Source organism: Camelina sativa, chromosome 15 (assembly GCF_030686135.1).
Source record: "Camelina sativa cultivar CO46 ecotype springtype chromosome 15, ASM3068613v1".
Lineage (NCBI taxonomy): Eukaryota > Viridiplantae > Streptophyta > Magnoliopsida > Brassicales > Brassicaceae > Camelina > Camelina sativa.
This window is the reverse complement of record NC_141894.1, coordinates 14220911-14239564: the sequence shown is the minus strand read 5'-3', so window position 1 is coordinate 14239564 and position 18654 is coordinate 14220911. Positions and strand designations below refer to the sequence as shown.

At 33.2% G+C, this 18654-nt stretch overlaps 3 protein-coding genes across 4 annotated transcripts; all 3 read right to left on the bottom strand.

Moving 5' to 3' along the window:
- Positions 1-743: 743 nt before the first annotated feature.
- LOC104746823 (putative methyltransferase PMT1) lies at positions 744-4359 on the bottom strand. The gene is made up of 8 exons (XM_010468353.3): positions 3760-4359; positions 3162-3453; positions 2904-3068; positions 2635-2817; positions 1962-2556; positions 1734-1846; positions 1415-1635; positions 744-1327 (listed from the first exon to the last, which is right to left on the bottom strand). Exons 2-8 carry the CDS (start codon positions 3408-3410, stop codon positions 1009-1011), a joined length of 1845 nt encoding a protein of 614 aa, XP_010466655.2. The 5' UTR covers positions 3411-3453; positions 3760-4359; the 3' UTR covers positions 744-1008.
- Positions 4360-8456: 4097 nt separating this feature from the next.
- LOC104746822 (protein LIGHT-DEPENDENT SHORT HYPOCOTYLS 4) lies at positions 8457-9971 on the bottom strand. Its single transcript, XM_010468352.3, has 2 exons — positions 9517-9971; positions 8457-9027 (listed from the first exon to the last, which is right to left on the bottom strand). Exons 1-2 carry the CDS (start codon positions 9799-9801, stop codon positions 8725-8727), a joined length of 588 nt encoding a protein of 195 aa, XP_010466654.1. The 5' UTR covers positions 9802-9971; the 3' UTR covers positions 8457-8724.
- Positions 9972-15155: 5184 nt separating this feature from the next.
- On the bottom strand, positions 15156-18418 carry LOC104746819 (putative E3 ubiquitin-protein ligase XBAT35). 2 transcript variants are annotated; one of them, XM_010468348.3, is made up of 10 exons: positions 17885-18418; positions 17652-17766; positions 17245-17325; positions 17059-17147; positions 16867-16958; positions 16646-16727; positions 16445-16547; positions 16287-16358; positions 16030-16115; positions 15156-15938 (listed from the first exon to the last, which is right to left on the bottom strand). In XM_010468348.3, exons 1-10 carry the CDS (start codon positions 17984-17986, stop codon positions 15381-15383), a joined length of 1380 nt encoding a protein of 459 aa, XP_010466650.2. In that variant the 5' UTR covers positions 17987-18418; the 3' UTR covers positions 15156-15380. The 2 variants fall into 2 exon arrangements, with proteins under 2 accessions (XP_010466650.2, XP_010466651.2); XM_010468349.3 differs by lacking the exon at positions 16287-16358 and having other exon boundaries at positions 17885-18318.
- Positions 18419-18654: the final 236 nt, after the last annotated feature.

Below are 18654 nucleotides of genomic sequence, written 5' to 3'. Positions count from 1 at the left end.
TTAAAAATGCCAAACAAAGTCATCTAGCTAATAAAACGAGTAAACAACTTGTCTGTCTTTTGAAAAAGATTCAACGCGGTTAGTTTCTGATCTTTTTATTTATCTCGTTGATTATTGGATTTTTATATGTTTCGTTTAACTATTGAATATTGATGTATGAGTTTTAGCTATAAAATGTAAAAATATAGATGTTATTGTCATGCACCCGAGGCTAATAAATTTTCAAACCAATTATTTGGATAGAATACATAGAGAATCAAGAAAGTGGGGGAGCATCGATTATGGGAGTTAACTTAGAGAAGTGGACAACAGCTTCAACTTTGTTGTGTCCACGAGACAACAAAAATTTGTAGAATGCTTTCACATGTTTTTAGTTTCCTTTTGGACCAATAAAATGTCCTAATCATCAAATGCAATTATTCTTAATTATTTCCTTTTTGTATCATAGAATAATCACTTATCTTCAATTTTGCTTGGGACATAAACCTAAAGATTTCTTCCAACAACAGTAAAGTTACTTCCTGAGTTCTCATCTAATGGGGACTACTAAGTAAATAACACGCATGCTTTTGTTGCTATCACGCTTCTTTTAAGTTTCCTTCTTTATTTCTTTCTCCATTCTAAAAGAGCTTGTAGAGATGATTCCTCATCATCCAAGTTTTTTTGGATAAGGTTAATGAAGCAATGATTAGTGAATAATCAATGGGTTTATAAATCTATTAGTCAATGATTTAATACATAAATTGCACCAAAAAAAGAGTTTCATTTGATAGGAAACTTTAGTCATCTCTACCGAACCTTACAAACATGAAACAACATACATGAATTATGTAAACGAAAGAAAGATTTATGAGGAAAAGAACGTTAAAATTGCCGCTATAAAACGAATTTTCTTCGTTGTATGTTTCGATTAGATTCTCTTAAGAAAGAAATCTCTTGTGAGTTGTGAATGTGGTTTTCTTTTTTTTCATGTTGGAGGCAGTTTTTGGCCTCATCATCATTTATTCATCACTCCAAATCTCTGAGGCTCTCACTTGTCAACCACAGCTTCTTCTGGACAATGAGTATGACATTGTCTGAGTCTTGGTCTGATTCTGAGGCTGTCTTGGTTTCAACAGCTTCCCAATGTAAAGCCTTGAGATATTTCTTCACAAGGTCGACTACTAATTGTTTGTCCCTTATGAGTATGAAACCGCTTGGCCGAAGTATACGGTCCATCTCCAACAACAAATCCTCTGCACTGCAACCTCTCTTCTTTATATCAGATATGATGTCCCAAGCGTGGAGTAAATCGTAAGTCCTCGGGTAAGTTGAGAACGCTTCACACCTGCGATATAATCACACGATAAATCACGGAGGAACATATATTACTAATGGATTTTAATGAAGTGAAAAGTTAAAGAGAGATACTAACCAGCTATGAACAGCGCCCATCAGGCCTCGGTCATATATAAGTTTAAGCGTGTTTGGTCCATTTTCAGGAACAACATTCATAACCCAAACATCTTTTTCTTTCAGAGCAGCAGCAAATGAACCCATGCTTGCTTTCATGTCCATTATGTTCCTCACAGTGTCTGATTGCATTTTTGGACTCAAGAGATCCCAATAAGTATCTACTCTCTGCCTCCAAGTTTCCTGTATGGACAAGCAATATTTACGGTTTATACAACCTCTATATAGACATATTATTGGAGCTTGGATTGCAATAACTAAAAAAAGGTTGTGGGCCTTACTGTATCTTTCTCAAACATGTCAGTAGAATATCCAAAATCAGCTAGCCGAGGAGGAGGAGAGGTTAATCGAGCTGGCCATGGAGCCAATCCACTTCCCTTGGCTTTGTGGTCATCTAATATAAACGTTGGAAAATGATTTAGTGTGCATTCATGTTCTCAGATATGCAATATCACAAAACGGAATTGTGTTCTCTGTCAATGAAAAGAAAGGAGAAGAATGAAACTCACGGTCACTGTATTGAGTAATGCAGGATTCCATGTTTACACCATAAACAGCATCGGGGTCACTGTCAGAATTGCAAAGAGGAGGCTGGGTTCCAGGTTCTCTTCCCAAATAACAATCGTTTGTCAAAGGTTTTTGCCAGATTACAGTTTGATTCCTTTTCGCAGCTATGGTCCAACACATACGCCCCACAAGAGCACTCATTTCTCTCCAAATTCTGAGATCCTCTTCATCTTGTGCATATGCTTCTGGAGATGAATATGCAAAATAGCCACCAGGTCTTAGCACCCTGTCTAGCTCGAGAAGAAGAATACCATCTCTTTGAAGCCAATCAATTCGGCAACGTGAACAATGTGCAAGTTCAAAGGATCTGCTTGGGTATGGGAGCCTCTTGGTTCCTAGGACACCGAGGTATGCAGGAATGCCTCTCTCAAGAGCAAATTGGATTTGGTTCTGATGAACATCATTAGGTGCCAAGGACATTGTCATAATCTCTGATGCAAGAAGATAACCTCCAAAGCTTGCAACACCACATCCAACATCAAGAAATGTCCTCAGATTTCCCCCATTGTTCAAAATATTGTTTGGAAATTTAAGCATCTGCAATTTCCAAGATTGGTATCAGTAACTGAAGAAAGGCATATCTCTGTTGCACATAAGATATAGTAACTGCCTTACATTTGCCATTGATGCAATATACTTATCAGCACCGTAGTGAAAATGTGTGCCTCCACCAGGGAAATTGATTTTTTCACCTTTGACAACCATCCAGTTTTGATCAGACTTCTCATGCGCAAGGTGAGTATGAGGAATGTTCACTTTCCAAACTTCGTCTCTGCTTTTCGGCCACTTGATTGGAATCTAGACATATTTTTCGACTAAGAAATTAGCTTCAAAATAAGTCAAGACACTGATCTTATCCACCAGAGCCAGAGGAAATGACCAACCTTATATCCTGGAGGAGGAGGAATCAAGCAGTTAAATCGTCTTTCAGGAGGAGGGCAGTGGCGTTCATAGTGCTCCATCAAAGACAAGTCAAGCTTCAATCTCATTTGGTATATAAGATTCCTGTCTAAGCAGGGAATAAGCTCTGAGTGCCGGTCATCACACACCTTTTGCAAGAAAAAAAGAAAAAAACAATATTAAACCACACTGTCTAATCATCAATCAAACGAACAAGCTTAAATTATTATCTAACAACTCACAGGAAAGCTTCTTGGTGTGAAACCATCATTGCTTCCATCTTCTACATAAAACGAGGTAGAAGAAGAAGAGTCATCCTTTTTGGTATCATCATCATCACCACCTAACCCAAGTTTCCTCCCATACTCAATAGCTGAAGCTCCATGGTTAGAGGAGCCGAAGAAGAGATATACAAAAACAAGTACTACCGATGCAACACAGACTAATACAATCACTGGCTTTTTCTTCCCTCCATCTGATCTCCCCCTCATTGCCTTTTTGTGTATTTAGTGATTACTTCAATACCAAGAGATTCTACGAAAACAAACATAAGATCCTGATCAATGCCATTAACAAATCTAAAAAAAGTTGCTAATCATGGAGATCTGATTCAAACAATTCAAACAAGTATCAAATTATGAAAACTACGATACGACACAAATCACGCACAACACAACACAACACAACACACAAACAAAAATCGAAATCGAAATCGCATCTCAACATCAATTTAGGAATTTCCAGAAACCTAGTTCCGAACAAAAGCTTCCAGATACAAGACGAAGTAAAGTAATGGAATAGAAAGATTCGGAAGAAAAAAAAAAAAAGCGAATCACTCACCAGTAGCTTAGAGATTTGGAAGAGACGAATACAAAACAGAACGAAATCGAGAGATGCTAAAATCGTGGGGAGGTCATTCAAAGTAGAGAGAGAGAGAGAGAGAGAGAGAGAGAGAGAGAGAGATGGAGAAAAAAACAAGAGCGAGATTCGGATCTTAATGATGAAGTTTCAGAGACTGCTTCTTCTTCTTCTTCCTCTTCCTTACTTATTCTACATTGGGATTCGAACGAACAAAAGCAAACAAACCAATTTGAGAGTGAAGAAAGAAAGAAAGAAAGAAAGAGAAATAAATTAAAAAAGCGTCAACTTCGTTTTTTCTTTTGTTTTTTTTTTTTCATTGAATTTAATTATTTGTTTCGTTGAATTTAAATATTTTTTTTAGTAATGTGTTGGGTGTGTGTGTCGGTGATCTTATTTTTTTGTTTTTGTAACATGAAAAAATATGAAGAGATAAAAGTTTTATTTATTGTAACTAATGACTCATAGTATGACTTTTTTGTGTGTTTGTGTATGGGCTCTGGGGATCTACGCTATTTTTTTTAAAAAAAAATTCTGGTCTTTTGTGGAGTGTTACTAGGAAGAAAATAAATGATTCGACATGTCCAAATGGTTGACTTATCCCGATTTTAATATACTTGTGAGTTTTAGTTAGGTGTATATACACAACCAAAGTTAACAGACTGCTTTTGAGTAATGTATACGGTATACCAAAGTAAAAAAAAAAAAAAAAAATTTAGTGATTATTTCGAAACTTCTATTATTTACAAAAGTTACTCAATTGGGGTGGTATGGTTTTAATTTATCTTTTTATATATGATCCAAAATATGTTTTACATATATATATATATATATATATGTAAAAATACAAATGATTCCCACGATATTTCTTTTTGTAGTCTTTTCTATGTTGTTTACAAGAAACTGTTTTTATTCAATTTTTGTTATATAGTACTAAAATGGGTGTTTTCAGATTTGTTCATCCAAAACTTGTCCATAATATGTTTTGATATGTTCACAAATCACAACAACTTGTTCACTACAATTTGTCCATTGAAACAACCCTTAAAACACTAGTCCATTAATGCTATGATTGTTAGGTTTTTTAATTAATAGCCAAATTTCTATAGACCTAAGTGGACAAATACCAAAACACACCTTTTTGAAAGTGGTTAATCCATCCATATGGTTCATTTTTTTCTTAAGAGTAGAATGAGTAAACTTTTTTTTTTTCCTAAGTTTGAAATCTCCATCCATGCTATACATTACATACACATGAGAGTTTCAAAAAAGAAACAACTTGTATTGTATTGATGCTAAAACTACTTGTATTGATGCTGAAGCCTGTAAACAAATGGGCTTTATACATTTTGAATGGGAAATTGGAAACAAGTCAAAAGACTGAAAACTTAACTCCGAGTCCGAGAAGAGAGGAGGAAAACAAGTAGGGCAGAGATCGAGCCACGTCTTGAAGATCTAACGGAGGAGAAATGACTTGTCTTTTAGGCAAACTAGTCTTTTATTTTTTCTTTCTCCATTACATTATCGTTTGAGCAGAAGAGCTGACATGAAATGACAAATGAGGCGGTGAGAGCGTGTGATGCCGTCTGACCCGCTTTGGTCCACCAATCAAATCTTCTTCACCTATGTAATGTAATGTTTCCCTTTTTATGTTGTTATGCCACCATTCTTTATACGATATAATTAAATTGACTAACAATAGTTGTTTATATATTGACACCAATTTGTAATATGACTAGGAGCAAATTTGTTGTCTTCGTACTGTTTCCATGTGAACTCTTATGTGTTATGTTTCATTATTCATCGGCAATGCTAGTGTTAAATACCAAAGATCTAGTTTCATTATACAATATCTTACGGTAAAGATCTAAAATATAACTTGAAGAGTCTTACAACTAGACTATAAAGATATTTTACACTATATAACATGTAAATTTTAAGCGCAATCAAATGAAAACGTAAACAGTCAGATGCTGCTTAGCAAAAAAAAAATAATAGTCAGATGCTAAAATGAGATACAGAATTTACCGTTACAAGAATATTTGTATATCTTATAAAATAAAGAAAAGCAAAGACTTTTGTAACAAGGACAAGAAACTGGATGATTTGCCATTTCCCTACCAAATTAAGACGCTACAAATGAAGGCATACGTACGCACGCACACTAGCATGAAAAGACACGAACAACCTGTCACGTCTTATCGAAACTACAATAATATTCAACTTATATTATAAGTTGGTTCTACGATTGGAGAGGCCAATTATGAAAAATTTAAGTAGCTAGTATATACTACTCCTTCCGTTTCATAATATAGGATGCTTAGAAGATTATTTTTGTTTCATAATATAGGATGTTTCCAACTTTCTATGCAACTTTTAGATTAATTTTATATTTTATATTATACAGTCTTGAGTATGATTGGTTAAACTTTTTAAAAGTAACTTTTTCTTAATATGTGTGTTTCTACTAAAACATTCTATATTTTGAAACGAAGGAAGTATAAGAATCAGACAATCAAACCCAATTAGTACTACTATAAAATTTACTAATGGGAGAAAAACTAGATTGACCCAAATTAGGAGGTTAATTACTAAAGTAATTCATAAAATGTAAGGGTTAGATAAATTATTTTTTTTGCCTAAAATACCCTTTTTTACTTTGTTAGGAAAAAAATAAAGTCAAATTTACCCTCCCAGAATTTTTTTTTTAAATCAAAATATATTCAAACGTCTGCCGGACTAGTTGTGACAGATTAATTTGTGTATGACAGATTTGTTTTTGTACAACAAGTTTATTTTTGTATGACATATTTTTGATGACAGACTTATTTTGGACGATAAATTTTTTAATTACAGTTATGACAGATTTATAATTGATGACAAATTTATTTTTTACGACAGACTTATTTATAAAGACACCACAGACTTTCAGAATATATGACAGATTTAATATAATGTCTGGTAGATTTATTTTTCACAGTTATTTCAGATTTATTTTCTTGATTAAAAATCTGATTTTTTTCACAGAGAAATAATTACTAGGTTGACCTCTAGTGATAACAAATTTGTTTTAAGTTACGACAGTTTTTTAAATTTAACCAAAAATCTGTCGTTTGATAACAGATTTATAACATTTTTAAAAAATTGCTAAAATGACCTATGTGAATATCATATGTTATGATAGATTTGCTTAAGTTATGACAGTTTTTTTGTTTGCTTCCAAAAATCTGGTGTTTGATAACAGATTTATTAGATGTAAAATGTAAATATAATGACAACAGATTTGTTTTAAGTTATACTTTTTTCAGTCATATTTTTATTAATTATATTTTTTATAAATCATATTATGAATGATATTTTTAAACTCATATATTTAAAGCATATATTTCAGTCATACATTTTTATTTTCCTAAATCATATTTAAAAATTAACATCATATTTTAAAATCCTATTTTTATATATTTTATATTATATTTTCATAATATTATTTTAATATTTTAATATACATTATTTTTAGTTATAATTTTATACATTATATTTTTTTATAAAACTTATTTAATCTATATCATCTTAAAGTTCATATTTTTAAATTATATCTTTATACATAATATTTTTATAAACAATTTTTTGAATATTAATTTTATAAATTATATTTTAAATCATATTTTCTTTTTATAAATTATATTAGAAATATAAACATCATATTTTTAAACATTTAGTTTTTTCATTAATCATATTTTTAAATCAAAATATCAAATACTATTATTTTTTTTGGTTTTTCGTTTTTTCCAAAAAAAATCAAAAAAAACATTCTGGATTTTTAGATTTTTTACCTAAAATTTGTGTCAGTTTAGTCATTAGATAGGATGAAGTGTTAATCTAGCAATTAATTGCCAAATTTGTGTCAAAATGGTATATTTTCACTTTACTAATCCATATTTCGCCTTGCATTGGGATCGCAAATTAAAAAAAAAACTTAATATAGTGTCCCACGTCCACAAAACATTACTAGTAGTTACTCCCTTTGGTTTTTTTTTACCGGTCATTCTAGAGGAAATTCTTTGTGTCATATTAATTGTCGTTTTATATTTACGATGCAATTTTATCAATCAAATTTCCAGTCTTATCTTTCACTTTTAGCTTATTAATTATTTAAAACAAATGAAACAATATATTAGTGAAGGGTAAAATAGAAAATTAAATGGTTTTCTTAATATATGTGAAATTACCTAGAATGATAAGTAATATAAAACGGAGGGAGTACTAGTTAGTACTTGTATATATAATGTGATACATATAACAAACAATTTATAGAGTTACAGTTTTGAAATAATTGAATTAATGAGCTTCTTCTTGATTGAAAACTTCAGTGAGTATTGTAAAGTATAAAAACCCTTGAATAGCGTAAAGAAAACGCATGGTTTTATTTGGTTGATTGAACTTGTTAAAAAAAATAAGTTGCATTATATTGGTAAACCGTAATTTTTGTTTTTCTTTGAGTTATGCATTTTCTTGTATACTACTGTATGTTATTTAACATATACTACTGTATGTTATTTTTTTTATTACTCATGCAGTAAATGAAATAATTAACCAACATAACTACAATTTTTCGTAGTTCGTTTTCGTTAAAAAATGAAAATAATATGGTCCTTTAGTGCTACGGTAAAACTTGTGACTTGCCTAATGTATGTATATTAAAAATAAACATAAAATAATTATGTATCCACATTATGTGAAGACACTCTTATGTGAGGCCAAGCAAAAGAATTACAAATTTATTTAATACAAAAAAAAAAATTCTTTAGCTTGCCAAATAAAGGATTAGGAAGAAAAGGGCATGTGACACTAAAATAGCTCGTGCATGTTCGACGTCATTGACAAATACTATATATAAAAGTTGTAAATAAACGTACTCATTGAAACATCTTACTCATGACTCAAGTGCTAATTAGGGCTAGTTGAAATCACGGGCTGAGGCGGTGGTAGAGGCGGAGGAGGTCGCTTCCGCTTCTTCTTTTCATAGCTGATTCCACGTGCTTTAGCCTGCGAGTCACGCACTTCCCTTAGGTAAAGTCGAACGGCTCGTGCACCAAAAGGGTTCGTCTCTGGTGAACCACCGTTCTCTTCAAAAGCGGCTCTAAGACGGCCAATGAGTGCGTCCAGACTACCCCACGCTTGTCGAAGTGGACATGCACATGGTGCTGGTGGGTTTGGGTGTCCAAAGAACGGACATAGGTGTGTGTGAACCTGAGGATACAAGATCAAAGTTGGTGATTTAACTTCATCACCAAATTTCATTCTATAACATTTCTAGGACAATTCGTCATAGCGTGTACACAACTATCATCACAGTAAGAATCCAGTAAGAATCATAGAACATATCTTTTATATTTTATTTATGTGCATATAATGATTGAGTTAACTTTTTGAATAAATACAATTAACAATCATATTGCAATACTATTTGTCGGTGATTGATGAAAATATATGATAGATATAGAACCTAAGTGAGATTAAATAAATGTAGATCAGTGAGACTCATCTCGTTTGTTATATTACTACACATCTGTTATAAGAATCATATTCCCAACTATAACAAAAAAATTGTTTTTAGGTTTTTAGGTCAAGGAAACCCAAATCTATTAGACATATTTGGATCTATATCAGTGAAAACTTATCACAGAGAGTATTTAAATGTAAGAAATACATACACATATGTAAGTGTAAATGTTATACCTTGGTCTTGCCGAATTGGTCGAGGTACCTGAGGAATTCAAGAACATGAGCACCACTGCAACGAGAGAGAGAAAGTGGTGGACGGTGGTTGCGTAGATACTGTCCGAAAGTGTTCCAATCTCTTCTCTTCTGATTCTCGTACCTGCTCAACTGGTTAGCCCCCGAACCGCCGGAGGATGACGAGGAAGATGAGGAGGTGGTAGCGGTGGTGGCTGCGGCAGCGATCATAAGGTTTGTGTTATGTGAGATGTTTGTTGTGCCCATAAAGCCGAGGACAGGATCCATGATACCAAGATCTGATAAGCTAAGATCTGTTTTCTTTTTTGGTTTTAGGTTATGATGAAGATGAGAGAGGAGCTTTATGAGTCTCTCTAAGTTGATAAGGGAAGATGATGGGAGGAAAAGGAGAAGAGGAAGAGGGTATCGGAGTCATTGCTATAAATAGTGAAATGAATGGAGTCATATAAATATATATTTTTCTTTTAATATCATTTAATCTTTTGCTTGACTAATAACAGTGGAATAAATAATAATGCAAGCTTTTATTTTGACTATAGAGATTGAGTTAAACACAACTTACATTACGTATATGATATATCTCTTAAATCATTATTGTTGTGTAAGAAGACTTTGAATAGTTTTGGCGGATGAAGATTAAAGGGGTATGGTTGAAAATGTTATATAAAATAGTAGTACATAAGATATAAATTTTCACCTAGTATACTTACTTTTTATTGGTTCAAATTTTTAATTGCATTATTTTTTTTATTTTTTTTTGGTACAAGGTCAGGTATAGTAGCAAATCAGTGATCTTTGGCCTAAATCTACATGTAAAATATTCACCACTCCTCGGTTACCTTTCTTTGGTTATTATCTCTGGACACTCAATACAAAATTTTCAATGGACTTATTCTCAGCACTTCTTTTAGTTAATAAAGGGGGAAAATGTCATTTAAACCATGAACTTTCAAATTGAGGCCATTTAAACCATTAACTTTGTTATAGGCCATTTAAAACATGAACTTTCGTTGACTAGCTCTTTTAAACATTAAGTTTTGTTGACCAAGCCAAAAAAGACATGACGTTAAATCCGTTAACCGAGCAACTAACAGGCGTTACTCTACCGTTAACACTCTCCATTAGTGACAAAACGTCTACAACGTCTACCGTTAACACTCTCCGTTAGTGACAAAACGTCTACCGTTAACACTCTCCGTTAGTGACAAAACGACGTCGTTTTGATGAAAATTTTAGTTCGCGAAAAATGTCATTTAAACTATTAACTTTTAAACTGAGGCCATTTAAACCATGAACTTTCAATTAGGCCATTTAAACCATGAATTTTGTTGTAGGTTATTTAAAACATCAACTTTCAATGAATGAGACTTTTTAGACATTAAGTTTTGTTGACTAAGCTAAACTCGACATGACATTAATTATGCTAACAAAACGAGTGATATATGGTACTTTTAGCGTATTTTTTCTTTTGTTTAGTACTCAGTTTTGGTCGTTTTGTCGTGTCATTTGTGTCTTTTTGTTTGTGTATTGAGTTTTTTTCTAGTTATTAGGATGTCACACTGGAGTCTAAAAGATTGATCACATTATTTTAATTTAATAGAATTAATCACTTTATTTAAGATTCTAGGTTTTCGATGCGTTATTTTACCGCATCTTTGTTGTGCTTTTGCTTGTGACCTTTATGATGTTTTTTGTTCTTGTGATCATGATGTTTGTATTCACCCTTGTGATCGACTGAAGTAAGACATGTTAGCAAACTTAATAGTTTGACTTGATGTCTAAAAAATCTCACTCAATGAAAGTTGATGTTTTAAATGGCCTACAACAAAGTTCATGGTTTAAATGGCCTATATTTGAAAGTTCATGGTTTAAATGACTTCAATTTAAAAGATCATGGTTTAAATGACATTTTTCTCGAACTAAAATTTTCATCAAAACGACGTTGTTTTGTCACTAATGGAGAGTGTTAACGGTATAGTAACGTCTGTTAGTTGCTCGGTTAACGAATTTATTGTCATGTCTTTTTTGGCTTAGTCAACAAAACTTAATATTTAAAAGAGCTAGTCAATGAAATTTCATGTTTTAAATGGCCTACAATAAAGTTCATGGTTTAAATGACCACAATTTGAAAGTTCATGGTTTACATGACATTTTTCCCCTTAATACACCACTGACACTTTCCTAAGAACAAATTTTTGATTCGCGCCACTTCCTTGATATATTGGACCGGAGAAGAAGGAACTAACCTATCTTAGCTAGTTACATGGATAGGAGCTATGCCCTTAATTTCTTACGTTTACGTAATCTGTTTATGATCATATATTTTTTCAGTTTTAATATCCAGATCATATACATTTTACAGCATGGCTCGATAGTGCAAGTATAATTTGCGTAGTGTTGATACCTTGCAGCGCCTCATATCTCATTCTTTCTGACCAAAAAATCACATATGTATTGCTCCATATGGTTCTTCAAACAATACTTTATAATCTTTGAGAATAACGGAATAAGAGTAGCCACAAATACTCACTCCAACGAAATAGAATGGTCTCTTACACCAAAATTAATTGCGAGAAAAACTGAATTAAACCAAACTAACTTATAAGCTATATAACCTATAATGATTCATTTCCACACTCATCTACAAATCTAGACAAATACAGTAGTTTATAGTTAAATGAGAAACATGGAATCAAATCAAGTGCTACATCAACTAATTAGAGGAGAGAGTAGGGGTGGGCAGAGGGGGAATAATAATATAGTGACGATGGCTTTTTGGTTTCTTGGTGTGAGTGGACAACACCTGGAATGAATAGACGAGATAACCCCTGAAAGAAGTTAGGGGCAAGGGTTAACTTGTGGCAGAGGTACAAAACTGGATGGGGACAGAGAAGGGAAAAAAATGAGCAGTGGAGTGTGTTTTTGAATGGTTTTACTTAATAAAGGAAGGAGAAATGTTGAGTCAATCAATCAAATCTATACTGTTCCATTTTCATGTCATTGTGGACCATGTGAAAAAAAATTTTCACTTTGGTTTCTTTCTTTTTGGATCTTTTCTCTCTTGTACAAAAACAAAGTAGACGTCTAATTTTCTTAAAGTTGCATCATTTAGCAACTGACCGAACTTTCACAGAATACATGATAACGCTAATTATTTATTTTCTATACCTAAAATGTATGAAACAGTCGAAGTCTGGTAGATTGTACAAACCACCTTTTTCAATCGACTCACGTATTGTTATATTTTTGGTATAATTTGTAACTAAAATTAAACCTTAACTTATGTAAATTGTTTGCTTCTTTTATATTTAATTATTGAGCTTATAAAGTTAAGATCATTCAATTGTTTTTTAACATAAAAATGGATCAGTTAATTTAGAATGAAAAATCATTTTAACCGATCCTCACATATGAGAGTTATTAGTTATTTATTTAGCTAGACATGTACTATATACAGTAGAACCTCTATAAATTAATACTCGGTAAATTAATAATCTCTATAAATTAATAAATTTTTCCGGTCCCAAGTTGGGACTAGTGTAATTTTGAACACTATTCGATAATATAATAAAATAATAATTTTTTTGAAACTCCTTTGTAAATATATGGTCCCATCAATAATATAAATTAATAATTAGATAAAATTATCTAAATATATGTATATATCTACTCTTAATTTTTATTAGAGTTCATTTTTAACTCATTAATTTTTATTAGAGTTCATTTTTAATATTTTTACAATATAAAAATATTTGAATGCTATCTTCAAAGCATGGTAATTTTTATTTTCATTGTAATTGATTTTATAAAATATTAGTTATAAAAATTAAATCATGTTTTTAATATATTTTTACCAAATTAGGAAAGTCTCTCTATAAATTAATAATTATTAATTTATCGATAAATTAAAATTTCTATAAATTAATAAAATTTCATGGTCCCGATTTTATTAATTTATAGAGGTTTTACTGTAGTTTTGTTTTTTTTTTTTTGGTTTTTTATTTGTTTAATACGTCTAGTCTATAATGCCATTAATAGCAATGACATGAAGTTTCTCTTTATGCTACATTTGGTGGTGGGGATATCTTTATCTTGTAGCCCACTTATTTCACTCTAATTTCCAAACAAAAGTAGTAATTTTCCATTGAATAATGTAATCCTCTTATATATAATTATAAATCGTTGTTCTTTTTTTAAAAAGTTGACAATATATTATTAAGATACTATTATGGTTTATTGCTATTACAACTATATATCAAGTAATCAATAGTGCTAAATTTTTGTAATTTTCTAAAATAACAAAACTATAGATATGACAAAGTTATATGTTTCCATGCTCGAAATGTAGCTAATCAAAATGCCCATCTTTGTTTCTATAAGATTGAATTGAGACATACAATAATTGCTCAATGTACTTATTGTGAATCAAGGAGCTAGCTAGGCATGTAGAAAAAGAAAAGAGTAATTAACGGAAAAAAGTTATATGAACACAAACAGTTTATTAACCCATCCAAACTTTTTCCGTACAATGATTAATTATGCTGTTCTTGCTTTTTGGAACCAATCTCAGGATTCATTACAATAATTTAAAGAGTGATTAGATATAACAACAATACTCATTACTAACATATGAACTGTTTATAGCTTTTGTAAGACAACGAGTTAGGAGTGTATTGATTTTTTTCTGTTGAGCAATAGAGACAATTTTAGTTTCAATGGTTGAAAAAAATTGAAGTCTCACACGGATAATGAAGGAGAAAAAATAGTCCCATGGACTTTGAAACAGTCTCATAAACCTTATTGATATTGACGCGACATACCGGATATCCTCATTTCTTGGCTTTGACCTTCTTCAAGCAAGACATGTAACCCGGGCAATGTCCACACTGGACATAAACGGCATCAGATGGAGCATCTAGACATATCAGTATATCACACTGTCTACTGCTCCCAGCTTCGTTGTTACCAACATCTGTTGAAGCTGGAAGAGAAGAAGATGATGGGACATGGACAAGTGTGAAAATAAAGACACGATAAGTAGATAGTGAACCTCATGTTGTTAAAATATTATAACAAACAAACACTTACCACCGTGCAAAAGAAGTAACTTAACAGTGTTCTCAAGACTTCTCAATGCAGCTTGTTGCAGAGGAGTGTAGTCATGTGGAGCTGAAGAGAAAAATAAAAATGACAACATTAGCTGCTTAAGCTCCAAACACATTTCACTGTCTGCCACCAGATCCAGTCTCAAACTCCAAACTCCAAACACTTTCACGTTCACAACAATTCATGGCACAGGGATCCTTACTTGGGATTAATGACTCCATCATTATAAATGAAGCTGAAGCTGTTGGAGTCATTGAATAGACAACAGGGAAATACATAAAAAATCTCTAGATCCAATTCTGAGAACTAAGTAAAGAATCTTGAATTTACCAGGAGTTGAAGCATTAACGTTAGCTCCCACCATCTAATTGAACAATCATAAACTCTACCTTTGAGATGAGAGCCTAAAGCAAAGGAAAGAGGGAAGAAGGAGGAGGGATGAGTTTTTATATTTAAGACCTTAGCTCACTAGTAATTTTTGAATGTAACTACGACTATAAATCTGAGAAAAAATAGAGAGAAACAAAAATATATTAACACTCTTTTTACATTCTTCCTTTCGGCCAAAACGATATATACAGAACATAGGGACTGTTTCTTCAGTTCCAAAACATAAACATATTGTTTTCGCTTTTGATTATGAGAAATAAGGAATTGATTTTGGTTGTTTGATAGAGATAGTTCAAACAATGGTTGAAAGATAGATACACTCTCATGGAGTTTGTTGTACCTGTCTATTTTCAGACACGGTACAGCTTAATAACCTGATCGATCTTGGCACGACAGACGGGACATCCCCACTTCTTGGATTTGACCTCGTTCAAACAAGACATGCATCCAGCGACATGTCCACACGGGACACAAACCGCTTCAGATGGAGCATCCAGACATATCGTACACGTTCCAGTGCTCCCGTCTTCTTTCCTTTCAGTATCTGTTGAAGCTGATGGGACATCAACGGGTGTTGAATCGATTGATGGGTAATGAACCGGACCTTCTGCTACAGTTGCTATATCATCATCTGTCAATGGAGGAGCTGATGGTGAAGATTCTAGGACGATGCCAATTCCATGGCTATTGTGATCAAAGGCGCTTGCTTTTCCTGAGCGAGGAGGAGGTGCGGTTGATGAGCTTGGACCGGATGAGGAACTTGCTTGGCTGATGGAATGGTGACTGAGATTTGATGGGTCACTCGTAGTAGTATGAAGTGAGGCGTTCATTGCCATGGCTAGTTCATCTTCTGATGGTGGTGGTGGAGCAGATGGTTCTGCTTGGAGAAACACCGGTGGATGCATAGGCTGTGTGTTTTATGTTCCAAGCAAGTTTTAATAAGGAAGAAACGAAACAAGAAATCTCAATAAACCTAATGGATGTTATTTTCGACATTACCTGTGGAATCCCTTTACAAGCATCACAAAACCACTTTAGCTGTTGTGTGTCACCTTCAGTCGAAGGTGCGAGTTTAAGACGTGTTTCTGTAAGGAAAAGAGACAAGATCAGATGTTTCTATTCACTGAAAAAATAATTTTATAACGCAAGAACAGTTAAAACAGATACATCAATTTTGGCACATTAAAACATGGAGGTCAAAAAAATTCTTAAGCAAACTAAGGATAGTTGTCAGCAACTAAACAGGGTAGACTTACGCCTAACTACTTGAGGCCCACGTCTCCCGTGGGAGGCGCAGGCCCTTCGTTTCTTCTTCCTGCGGCTTGGGACTATCCACCAGAATAAAATTCAATCAACATCCACAAAACTAGAGGTTGCATTGTCAACAGCATAATTAAAGTTCCGGAAAAATTACTTGTGGAGTTATCAACAATCATCACTGAAGTATCGGACTGCTTCCCTTTTGGTTCTTCCAAGTTTGCTTTCCACAAAGGCATCACTGTGCGTGGCTGTGCATCCTGATTAAATCATACAAGTTTTATAGACAGATTAGCTATATGAAAACATTGAAAGTTAGACGTCATGAATTTATTGATATCTATTGATGATCATATACCTGCAGACTAGCATATACAACAAGCTCCAACTTAAAAGGTTTTGAAGCGTTTCTTGAACCAGTTGGTACGATGACTGCCCATCTGCAAATCAACAGGTTTAAAGAAGATTCATAGTCATGTGCATAACAGAAATATAATCCTCAGAATTCAGTGAAAAGAAACTGAGTTTTCCATGACAAGAAAGAAAGATAAGGGTGAAGTTCAAGGGATGGATACTCACACTCTTCTTGAAAGAAGCTGCGGAGCAAATAAGTCAAGAAAGGTAGGGCCGTAAAATTCACGCATCCAACCAGAGAACAAGCAGATGTGACTCTACAGAATCCACAATTAAAAAGACTATTAATCCACAAAGGTTAATTGTATTTCACAAGTTGGCTACCAGGAGATAATCAAACAGGTATTTCAAACATACCTCAATTGCACGTACGACATTGCTGAACCCTTTGACTCTAGCGACCTCAAGTGGTGTCTGACAATCATCATTAAGAACAAGTGGATTTGCTGCAAGAAAATGGGATACGCCAAATGAGATAAAAGACACCATAAGTAAATTATAAAACTCAAATTGATCAAGTTGTAAAAGAGGACAAACACTTACCACCGTGCGAAAGAAGTAGCTTAACAGTGTTCTCAAGACCTCTTTTTGCAGCATGGTGCAGAGGAGTCCCAGCATGACGACCTGAAGATAAAAAAAAAAATGACCACATTAGCTCAATCACACTCTAAAACTAAAACTTCTTTCTGATGATCACATAATCATGGAACCTCTTAACAGATCAAAAAGGTCTCAAACTCTAAATACATTCCACTAGCTGCAACTAGAAAAAGTTATTTCAATGACTATCACAACATACAATGTCACCGACATCCTAACTTAGGATTGACTCAGCTACTCAAGCTCCATTATTTCGTATACAAACTACAAACCGACAAGTTCAATTTGGGCATAAACAACAAACTTCAAATAAACCAATTTTGAGAAAAAGGGAAGATCTTTAGACATACCAGGACGATAAGCATTAACATTAGAGCCCAGCTCAATCAAAGTCTTAGCAACATCATAAAGCTCCGAGTTCATACAAGCCAAGATCAATGGAGTTTTCCCTTCTCTATCCATCCACTACAATCCCAAAAAAACACACACACACGAAATCAAAACAGGATTGTGTGTCCCCTGTAAAAACCCTAAATTTCGATTTAATGCAACCAGAATTTGATTAACAGAAATTGGAAGAAACCTCAAGGTCTGCACCATCTCGACGAAGAGTTCGAATCCCTTCTGAGTTACCATAACTCACTTGCTGATACAGCAATTCACCTTTTGATTGCTGTTGCCCCATTTCTCACAGATTCAAATAAGACACGATTGAGAGAAGACGACGAAAAGGTGGAAACTTTACACAACCCACAAGATAAAGCTTCAACCTTTAGGAGTAGAATCGATCGAGAGATATACAAAAAACAAAATCTCGGGATGATTGAAGTTTTTATCAAACAAAGAGAAGAGATAAGAGAAAAAGATCTATTCAACACAGTTGGGAGATTAATAATTTATTGGTTCCTTAGCAAAGAAGAGTTGCGAGAAATTAATTAAGAGATTTTTAAGAAATGTGCCACATTTCCAAACTAATTTTGTGGGTTCTACGACATTCCCCTCGACCTTTTATGATGTACCATAATAAACAAAAGAAAAGACTCATATATCCCTCGTTTTCGATTTATTGGTTTTTCCGCCGAAACTAAACATTTTAATTTTTAAAATCCAACCGTGTATGTCTTGTCTTTTCGTCTGACAATTAATATTGAGATATTAATTTTTTTTTTTGGTCTTTATTTCTCGAACCCTTCTCTCTCTCACTTATTCTCTTCCCCAGTTTTTTCCAATCGCCAGAGTTTGTATGTCTAAACCTAATTACGGGCGGCGGAACTTGTTAGTTTAATCTACCATTTTTTCAATTCTCGTTTATCTTATACTATCCTTCTTGTTTATTGCTGATTCACTTTTTTT